The 10,458-nt window shown below is 46.0% G+C and overlaps 2 protein-coding genes across 2 annotated transcripts in view; both read right to left on the bottom strand.

Moving 5' to 3' along the window:
- Positions 1-710, bottom strand: part of Nupr2 (nuclear protein 2, transcriptional regulator) — a 4,103-nt gene extending 3,393 nt beyond the window's left edge. The window contains exon 1 of the mRNA XM_005344548.3: positions 387-710. Within this exon, the coding sequence (XP_005344605.1) occupies positions 391-699 (309 nt within the window). The 5' untranslated portion in view covers positions 700-710 and the 3' untranslated portion in view covers positions 387-390. The remainder of the gene's footprint in view (positions 1-386) is intronic.
- A 3,122-nt stretch (positions 711-3,832) lies between these two features.
- Positions 3,833-10,458, bottom strand: part of LOC101994332 (zinc finger BED domain-containing protein 5-like) — an 8,688-nt gene continuing 2,062 nt past the window's right edge. The window contains exons 2-4 of the mRNA XM_013350302.2: positions 8,215-8,464; positions 6,346-6,496; positions 3,833-5,699 (exon numbers count right to left, since the gene is read on the bottom strand). Coding sequence (XP_013205756.2) covers positions 3,880-5,699; positions 6,346-6,496; positions 8,215-8,464 — 2,221 coding nt within the window. The 3' untranslated portion in view covers positions 3,833-3,879. The remainder of the gene's footprint in view (positions 5,700-6,345; positions 6,497-8,214; positions 8,465-10,458) is intronic.

Genomic DNA, 10,458 nt, shown 5'->3' with positions numbered 1-10,458 from the left:
TATTAAAAAGAAGGAGGGCTGGAAAGATGGCTCAGTGGTTAAGAGCACTGGCTGCTCTTCCAGATGTCCTGAGTTCAATTCCCAGCAACCACAGGGTGGCTTGCAACCATCTATAATTGAATGTGATGCCCTCTTCTGGCCTGCCAGCGAACATGTAGAGCATTCGTACATAAAATATAAATTAAAAAAAGAAAAACCATTTTAAAAAAAAAAAGAGAGAAAGAGCTAGGCATTGTTGCACTTGTCTCATCATCCTAGCTCTTGGAAGCTGGAGACGGGACGAGGTTCAAGGTAATCCTCCACTACACAGGGAGTTCGAGACCAGCCTGAGATAATAGGCGATTCTAACTTCCTACCCCCCACCAACGGGCTCTGCCTGCCCATACCCTCTCAGGGCAGGCGCGTGCGCGGCCGCGGTTGTAGCTGGCGTTGGCGCCGCTTGCGCTGCGCGTTGATCAGGATCTGCGCCACCTTGCGCTCGTGGCCGCCGGGCACCGGGTGGTTGGTGCGCAGTTGCTGCTCGCGCCGCGTCCGGCCCTTGCTGCGGCCAGCTCCGGAAGCCGGGAAGTCACGCAGGTAGTAGTAGTCCAGGCAGTCGTACAGCTCGTCGTCGAAGCCCGCAATAGGCAGCGCCTCCGGCGGCGGCGGGCGCACTCGAGCCCGTGGACGGGAGACGGAAGGACGAGCTGGCTGGTCCATCACGCCGCTGCGCTCCGCCCGCCGCCGCCGATGGCTGCTCAGGCCGGAAGGCCCCGCCCAGTGCTCCTATTGGCTCCGCTCTAGGGGTGAGCCTGTGACCTCACAGAGGGGCGTGACTTCCGCCGACGCTTCTTTGTTCCCCGATTGAAAATCCTAAGTGTTCCTGCGGGGACAGTATTGTTAACTATAAACCTTCAGGTGCTGTTGGTCAAAAAGACCTGAAGGGATGGAACGAGGGAATGTGGCTCAGTGGATGCAGTGCTTACCTAGCATGAACGAAGCCCTGGGTTCCACCCCAGCACTGTATAAATAGTGTGGTTGGGTACACCTGTAATTCCAGCACGGAGATAAAAGATGGGGGCCCTTCCGGTCGAATGTATTGGCTAGCTCGGTTTAGGTTTTTTTGCAAAAGGAAATAGGCTTGCGGAATAACTTTCGCTTGGTTCGTGCGTTTCTTTATGTGACATGATTATTGTCTTCAACATTACTTTTTCATTGTTATAGCCAAATACTTGGCAAGAATCAGTTTAGAAGAGGGTGTGTTTTGGCTCACAGTTTGAGAACACAATCAGATGGGAAGGCATAGTGGACAGGATCATGAGGCCACTTGTTCATACCTGCATTGGTCAATCAGGAAGTAAAGAACGGGGAATTCTAGCGCCTTGTTCGCTTTCTTCCCCCGCCTCCATTTTGAGTCCCCAGCCCACTGGATGGTGTGATCTACATTCAGGGTGGGTTGCCCCTTCTCAGTCTATAATCTCTGGAAACTTCCTCAACGGATACACCTAAAAGCATGCCTCATAAATTGAGAAGACAGACCTACTGACCATCCCAAGCTGGAACGGAGGGACTGGATAGTTTTTTTCTTGGTTTTTTTTTTTTTTTTTTTTTTTTTTTGGTTTTTCGAGACAGGGTTTCCCTGTGGCTTTGGAGCCTGTCCTGGAACTAGCTCTGTAGACCAGGCTGGTCTGACAGGGTTTCTCTGTGGTTTTGGAGCCTGTCCTGGAATTAGCTCTTGTAGACCAGGCTGGTCTCGAACTCACAGAGATCAGAGATCCGCCTGCCTCTGCTTCCTGAGTGCTGGGATTAAAGGCATGCGCCACCACGGCCTGCTAAGGGCATTTGTTTGCTTATTTATTTATTTGTTTGTTTATTTATTATGTATACAATATTCTGTCTGTGTGTATGCCTGCAGGCCAGAAGAGGGCACCAGACCTCATTACAGATGGTTGTGAGCCACCATGTGGTTGCTGGGAATTGAACTCAGTACCTTTGGAAGAGCAGACAATACTCTTAACCACTGAGCCATTTCTCCAGCCCAAGAGCATTTATTATTCAAGCACAGGGACTTGAGTTTGGGTTCCCAGCATGTACATAAAAAGCCAGGTGTGGCTGCATAGGCCTTTCCCCTCATCCCTGTAGAGGGACTACCAAGCAAGAACAAAAATAAAAGTAGCTGTTCAAGGGCTAGCAAGATGGCTCAACAGATAGCAGTTTGTTTTTCGAGACAGGGTTTCGCTGTGGCTTTGGAGCCTGTCCTGGAACTAGCTCTGAAGACCAGGCTGGTCTACACAGAGATCCACCTGCCTCTGCCTCTGCCTCTGCCTCTGCCTCCCAAGTGCTGGGATTAAAGGTGTGCGCCACCATCGCCAGGCTAGATAGCACTTCTAAAGAGATCGGATGACCAGATTTCTCTCTCTCTCTCTTTTCTCACTCATTTATTGTGAGTGGTAGTTTGATTTGAATAAGAAGATTTAGTTGTTTATGTACATCAATGTTTTGCCTGGTGACCAAAACACTGATACACATAAATAAATCTTACTTTTTTTTTTTTTTTCGAGACAGGGTTTTTCTGTGGTTTTGGAGCCTATCCTGGAACTAGCTCTTGTAGACCAGGCTGGTCTCGAACTCACAGAGATTCACCTGCCTCTGCCTCCTGAGTGCTGGGATTAAAGGCGTGCGCCACCACCGCCCAGCATAAATCTTACTTTTTAAATAAAAAAAAAAGCCCTACAGACTTTCCTACAGGCAATCTGATGGAAGTATTTTCAAAAATCAGATCCCCTGAGACTGTTAATTGCGAATCAAGTCTTCTCGACCCTCCTATTGCTGTGACCCTTTAACACAACTCCTCATGTTGTGATGACCCAACAATAAAATTATTTCATTGCTACTTCATAACTGTAATTTTGCTACTGTTATGGCTTGTAATGTAAACATCTGATATGTAGGATTTATTTTTTTCTTTCTTTTTCCGGTTTTTCTAGACAAAATTTCTCTGTGTAGCCCTGGCTGTCCTGGAACTCACTTTGTAGGCCAGGCTGGCCTCGATCTCACAGAGATCCACCTGCCTCTGCCTCCAAAGGGCTGGAATTTAAGGCGTGCACCACCACCACTACCTGACATAGAATTTATTTTCACTGTTACAAATTGAACATTATTAAAGCATAGTGATTAATTCTCCAAAAAGAAACCCAGTATGTATTTATTGTTAAATATTTATTTCCAGTTATAAATAATGAAATTTTGTCTTGAATCATGGTGTAGTATCACGGGTCTTTTTTTTTTGTGTATACAGTGTTCTGCCTGCAGGCCAGAAGAGGACACCAGATCTCATTATTGATGGCTGTAGCCACCATGTGGTTGCTGGGAATTGAACTCAGGAATTAATTCAGCCAGTGCTATTAACCTCAAAGCCACCTCTCCTAGGTAACAGTCTTAATATAACATCAGTACCTGGGTGGCGACTTTAATTCCAGCTCTTGGGAGGTAGAGATAGGAGAATCTCTATGAGTTTGAGGTCAGCATGGTATACAATGCAAGTTCCAGGACAGCCAGGCTACAAAGACAAACCCTATCTCAAACAAAACAAAATAAAGAACGAAACAAAACCCAGAACAACTTGCTACATTTTGCAAGAGTATCTGTAAAATGCCAACTTCAGCCAGGCAGTGGTGGTACACACCTTTAATCCCAGCACTTGGGAGGCAGAGACAGGTGGATCTCTATGAGTTTGAGGCCAGCCTGGTCTACAGAGCCAGTTCCAGGACGGACTCCGGACTCCAAAGCCACAGAGAAAGCCTGTCTCAAAAAACAAAAACAAAAAACAAAACAAACAAACGAACACACACACACACACACACACACACACACACAAAAAGCAAAAAGTCAACGCCAACATTAGTGTGAAGGCTGAGATTGCTTCTTTCTCACTAGATCAGAAATTCTCGGGGCAGTCTTTGCAAGAGCACAACGGAGATCATTTTCCACAGCGAGCCTCCGTCTGTATTTGGACTTGATAACCAACAAGTTGGAAAACCCTGTCTCACAAAGATACGTTGTTGGAAATGGAAGGAGGAGGCGCAACACAGTCTCAGACAGAACTGGGTAGGATTGCAAACACTTGACCCAGAACTGTGTAAGTGGCAACGCAGAGAAGTCAGCTCTCGCTGCTTCGCTGTTAATAAGTCTGACAAATTCCTCTTGTGCTGTCTCAGGGACATCTTCAACTCTGACTGTGAACGGGCTTCTAGCAAGGGCAAATGGGACGGCAGGTAGACTTGGAACGTACCAAGAAATTTCTTCGGCAAGCACGTGCAAGTGCTCTTTCACGGAAACAATCACTGAAGTCCTTCCGGAGGGTTTAATGTCATGTTCCTCAAAGAAAGCAGAGAGGGTAGGCAACATGTGTGTTTTATTTTCTTCCAGCTCTTTTTGCCAAAGCTGAAGCTTCATTTGGAATGACTGGATCTTTTCAGACAAATCGAGGCATGTTGCATTTGGTCCTTGCAGTGATAAACTTAATTCACGCAAGACAGCAAAGATGTCGACCAAGTAAGCTATTTTCTGCAATTCACATTGATCACTGAAAAGTGCAACGAACTGTGGTCTTGCTTTCTGACTAAAAAATATTCTGAGTTCATCACGAAGCTCAAAAACACATTTTAAAACAGTTCCTTTGGACAACCACCTCCCTTCGGTGTGAAATAGCAGAGCTTTGTTGGGTGCATCAAACTCGTTGCACAGTTGCGAAAACAGCCGACTGTTTAACGTGCTCGCCTTGACAAGATTGACAGAACCGATGATGCTTTGCATGACTTCTTTTAAGTCTTGAGGCAATGTCTTCATTGCTAACGCATGCAGATGAACCATACAGTGAGTTCCGATGACTTCTGGCGACTCGTTCAGGACCAAACGCTGAAATCCAGACTGACATCCTAGCATAGCCGGAGCACCGTCGGTGCAAACCCCACAGACCATTTCCCACGAGAGCTTGTGTTCCTTCAGAAATGAACCAACTCTGTCAAATACATCATGTGCAGTGGCTGCTGTTTCAAGAGGTTTGCAAAAGAGGAATTCATCTTTGAAGTCGCCGTCGTTAATATACCTCACGTAAACCAGTAACTGGGAACAGTTTGCGACGTCTGTAGATTCATCGAGCTGGATACTGAATATTGGAAGTGGAGCAGATTTAATTTCCTGGATGACCTGGTTAAGAATATCGGCAGACATGTCATTTATTCTTCTGCGGACAGTGTCATTAGATAAGGAAACCGCACTCAGCTGCATACCAAATTCCTTTCCGATCAGAACTCGAACACTGTCTTTGGCCTCTGGCAACAGTAAATCCTCAGCAAAGCTGTGAGGCTTCATAGTCCTGGCAATTCTGAGTGCCACCAAGTAGGAAAACTCAACGGCTATGACATTCTGTTTGGGGTATTTGCTGCCAGTGTCAAGCCTGGCTTTCTTGAGCTCATCAGCTTTGCTTCTAAAATAGTTGATATCCTTGTCGGCAAAGCTCAGGTGCTTGCTGTCAAAATGGCGTTTCAGTTTGTTTGGCTTCATAGACTCCGCTGAGAGAACGTCCCCACAAATAACACACTGCGGTTTCTCAATGCCTGCTGTCGTTTTTGAGGTAAAACCATACCGTAAGAATTCTTCACTGTATCTTCTGTTCTTAACCTTCTTCTCTACGCGGTCCACTCTTGGGGGATGGCCCTCTAATGAAAATAATACACGACAGTAGCTTTAATCATACAGAAGATGACCAAGTGGTGGTGGCACACACCCTTAATCCCAGCACTCCAGAGGCAGAGGCAGTTGAATCTCTATGAGTTCGAGGCCAGCCTGGTCTGCAAGAGCTAGTTCCAGGACAGCTGTTACACAGAGAAACCCTGTCTTAAAAACAAACAAACAAACAAACAAATAGTTGCCCTAATCCATACTTTTTTCTACAGTAGTTGATGACTTTACCACGATTTGACACTTACCCAGTAATTATAATTCATGAAGTGTTGTTTGCTGCTTTCAACACGGTAGCTGCTTGCTACACATGTGTGCCTGGTCTGCATAACTATATTTTGGCACCAACCCTGTCACATACATCTGCATTTGCACAGGGTGTATGTGATGGGGTTGGCACAATGATGTCATCACTGGTACCCCTATGTGGACTTATCTGCATGTAGGCAGCCCAGCCCAGAAATGACGGCAGAGCAGGGAGTCAGTACCTAAGATGATCACAAATATGTGTTTTCCCATGTCCTAGATGACCCTAAAGGGGTCACGACAACTTGCAGGTTGAGAACAGCCACCCCACAGGGGTGAGGACTCTCAATCTCTCTGAGCAGATGACTGGTCACCTACCATTTGCAATTCTGCACTGCCACAACACCTCATTGAAGCCCTCACAGAGCTTGACGTCACTCTGGTTCTGGGCACACTCCAGGAACTGTTTGATCTCAAGAAAGCAAGGTCCAGGAGACTGCTGGGCCAGGAGCTGGGCTCCCCGGGGCTCCTGCCAAGACACAACATTAGGTACTCCTGAGAAAGTGTAGGTGCACACAAGAGTAGCATTCACAGACTCTTAGCTGGGAAAACAACTATAAAAAGGTGAAAACTTAGTTATCCATCCAGTAATATGGTAGTGAAAACCATTTAAAGGCAGAAAGCAAAACAAAAAAACGTTAACCTTAAAAACCAAAGATACCCTCCAATTCAGAAAACAAACAAATGGCAAACCAGGCCATCGGAGTATGAACGGGGGAGTAGTTCTGTGAAGACTTTGCTCAGTATACACAAGCTATGGACTTCACCCCAACACTGTAAATACAAAATCAAAACATTAAAATCTCGCTAGGGAAGCTGGGGATGGCAGTGCATACATTTAATCCCTGCACTCAGGAGGCAGAGGCAGGCAGGTCTCTGACTAAGAGTACTTTTACAAAGCCAGGTCCAGGACAGCCTACACAAAGAAATCGTGTCTTGGAAAACAACAACAACAAAAACACAAACCAAAACAACAAACCAGGGTAGGAATCCAATAATAAGTCTGTCTAGTTTACCTTGGGTTTGAATCCCAGAATCACAAATAGAAACACAAAAAAGTGAACCACTCAAACTGGACAGTGGTGGCACATGTCTTTAATCCCATCACTTGGGAGACAGAGGCAGGCGGATCTCTATGAATTCGAGGCCAGCCCGGTCTACAAGAGCTAGTTCCAGGACAGGTTCCAAAGCTACAGAGAAACCCTGTCTCAGAAAAAAAAAATACAGTGACACATTCTTAAGGAAAAATAGGACTATTATTGGAAAGAGATGGACAAGAACTTTAGCTACACCACCTTTCAAGAGATAACATGTTCCTTAGTACACACAAAATCCACAGATCCACAAGAGGGCAAAAACTATCAGGTCAGGGGTCACAGGCCGTGAACAGGACTTGTGATTATGTAACAAGAGACTGAACTGAAAGGCCAGGCCTCATGGCTGTAACTCCAATGCTTGAGAAGCCAACCAAGGAGACAGCTACAAGCTTGGAGCCAGCTTCGGTCACACACTGAAGACTCTGTCTCCAAGTGAAGCATAGGAATCCAGTGTAGCCAAGATAAACTCTTAAAGCCAAGGCAGGATTGCTGTAAATTCAAGGTCAGCTTGAGTCAGATTCTCTCAAAAACAAAATCACCTAGAGGGAAAATGGCCATCTTACCAGTAAGTTGGGCTGGACTGTTATAATTCCAGTCTGCTCTACTTACTGGTGCTCGCCTAAGGGTCTAACTCAAACCACACTATGTGTGTGTGATGCTCGCACACGAGTGTGTGGATGGGTGTGCCCACAGGAGCCCAATCAAGACATGGGTTCTTCCCTCTACCACTCTCCATCCTACTGCCCTGAGACAGAGCTCTCACTGAAACCCGTCATTTCATCTCAACTGCCAGCTGCCAAGCTGTGGATCTGCTCATCTCCCCCCACAATGCAGGAGATGCAGATATGCATGGCTATGCCTGACTCTGTGGGTTCACGGGCTTTGAACTCAGGTCCGCACAGCTTCAGAGTGCTTACTCACTGAACCATACCCCAGCAAACCCCTACTTTAAAGGGGGTGGGGTGGGGAAGCACCATTTTGTACTGCACTCCAAAATTAAACACAGGGCACTACGTAAAAGATGTTTACCAGCTGCCAAGTTCTCTCAGAAGACACAAGCACACAGAGGAAAAGCAGCCCCAGATCCTACCTGGTAAGCAGGCTCAGCACTGCTACCTCCACTGAAGGCCCCAGTGACGGCATGACCCAGGGTGTGGCCCACTGCAGAGCCCACAGTCACACCGGCTGCAGTGGTCGCCATCTGGGCCATCAGGCCTGGCTGTCGGGGTGCAGCAGCAGGTGCAGCAGCAGGTGAGCCAACTGCAGATGGTGCAGTTGCTGTTGCTGGAGGATGAGCTGCAGGCGCTTGTCTGGGAGCAGGTCTCATCTGAGGGGCCCGGCTAGGAAAGAAAAGAACCAAACTCATCAGTTCCCAGTTCAAAATGGCTCTGGAAGTTACTGAAGAAGTGAACCAAGCCAGGTTCTGAGGCACACACCTGTAATGCCAGCACCGGGATGGAAGAGACAGAAAAATCAACAGGCCAAGGTCACCCTACACAGTCATTTCTCCTCCTTCTACATTATTATTTTTTCAAAGAATAAAAACTGCAACACTCCCCTCTTTTCTCCCCCCCCTCCCATATGCCCCTCCTTGACTGACTGCAAACTTTTTTCATTAACTGCTATTAGATGCGTATATGTGTATACACATACATTCTTTTTGTTTGTTTTTGGTTTTTTAAGACAGGGTCTCTTTGTAGCTTTGGAGCCTGTCCTGGAACTCTCTCTGCAGACCAGGCTGGCCTTGAACTCCTGCTCTGGGCATTCCTCAGTTGCTGGTTGCTCCTGCTGTAGGCTGAGTCTTCAGGTTTTCACCATACTTTGGCATATCTACTGTCATCCTTGCTCTACAGCGTGATTTTAAAGGATATTCTCCTCTCAAAAAATAAAAACAAAAATCAACCAACCAAAAATAAAATAAATACCCTAGCCAAAACAAGAGTGAGCTCTACCTAGGAATCCTATACCAGCCTCACCCAGTACTGGGATTACAAGCATTTTCACCCTGCCTCGCTTCGTTTTAAATCTTATTTTATAATTTTTTACATGCATGTATGTCTGTGTACCACTTGTATGCCAGAAGAGGCCTTTAGATCACCTGGACCTAGAGTTACAGATGGTTTTGAGGGGTCATGTGGGTGCTGGGCATCAAACCTGTGTCCTCTGGAAGGTCACTCAGTTCTCTTAACTGTAAAGACAACTTTCCAGCCTCATTTTAAATCTCTAACCCGTCATACCAAACCCATGCAGGAAAGCTACAGAAACTGTTTCCAATTGCTGCATATAGACATTGATGTACCTCTTTAATCTTCTGTTAAGGTTTTAACAACCAAGCATATACTATTTTGTCCTTTTTGTAACGATTTTCATGTATCCACATGGCTCACAGTATCTTTTTAAAAAGTTATTACAATACTTCATAAAATCAAAAACATTAAGAGTTAGAAAGGGCTGTGGTGGTGCACTTTAATCCCAGCACTCATGAGGCAGAGGCAGGAGGATCTCTGCGTTCACAGCCAGCCTGGTCTATAGGGTGAGTTCCAAGACAACAAATGCCACACAGAGAAGCCCTATCTTAAAAAACAAAACAAAAAAAGAGTTAAAAAGTAAGACGGAGAGATTGCTCAAGAGTTAAGACTTGCACACTGTTCTTCCACAGAGCACAAGTTCAGTTCCCAGCAACTCTTAACTGCCCACAGTGAAACTCAGATCTAAGCCACCTGACACCTCTGGCCTTCCAAGGCTCACATCCCTGCTTCATTTGCACATACCCAGTCACAGGCAATAGCTGCCTGAAAGATTATTCAAATACTAAATAGCTGCTGCTTGTACAACAGTATTTCAGGCTGGGCGGTAGTGGCCCATGTCTTTAATCCCAATACTCAGGAGGCAGAGACGGCAGATCTCTGTAAACTCAAGGCTGTTCCAGTACACAGAGTGAGTTTAGGACAGCAAGAACTAGAGAGGGAGCAAACGGCTTTCATTTTATTACTCTATCAATTTCAAATTAAATGTCATCGGATTAAGGAAATATACAGCTATCACCATAGAATCTAGTGTGTCTCAGCCTTCCTAATGCTTCGACGTTTTAATACAGTTCCTCATGTTGTGGTGACCCCCAAAAATAAAATTATTTTTGTTGCTATTTCATAACTATAATTTTGCTACTGTTACGATTGAAATGTATATATGTTTGGAGACAGAAGCTGGCTAACCGGGTCCTGACTCAAAGGTTAAGAATGGTTGCCAAGCCGGGCGGTGGTGGCGCACGCCTTTAATCCCAGCACTCGGGAGGCAGAGGCAGGTGGATCTCTGTGAGTTCGAGACCAGCCTG

This window comes from Microtus ochrogaster, chromosome 2, assembly GCF_000317375.1.
Source record: "Microtus ochrogaster isolate Prairie Vole_2 chromosome 2, MicOch1.0, whole genome shotgun sequence".
In the NCBI taxonomy this organism is placed as follows: Eukaryota; Metazoa; Chordata; class Mammalia; order Rodentia; family Cricetidae; genus Microtus; species Microtus ochrogaster.
This window is presented reverse-complemented; position numbering and strand designations above follow the sequence as displayed.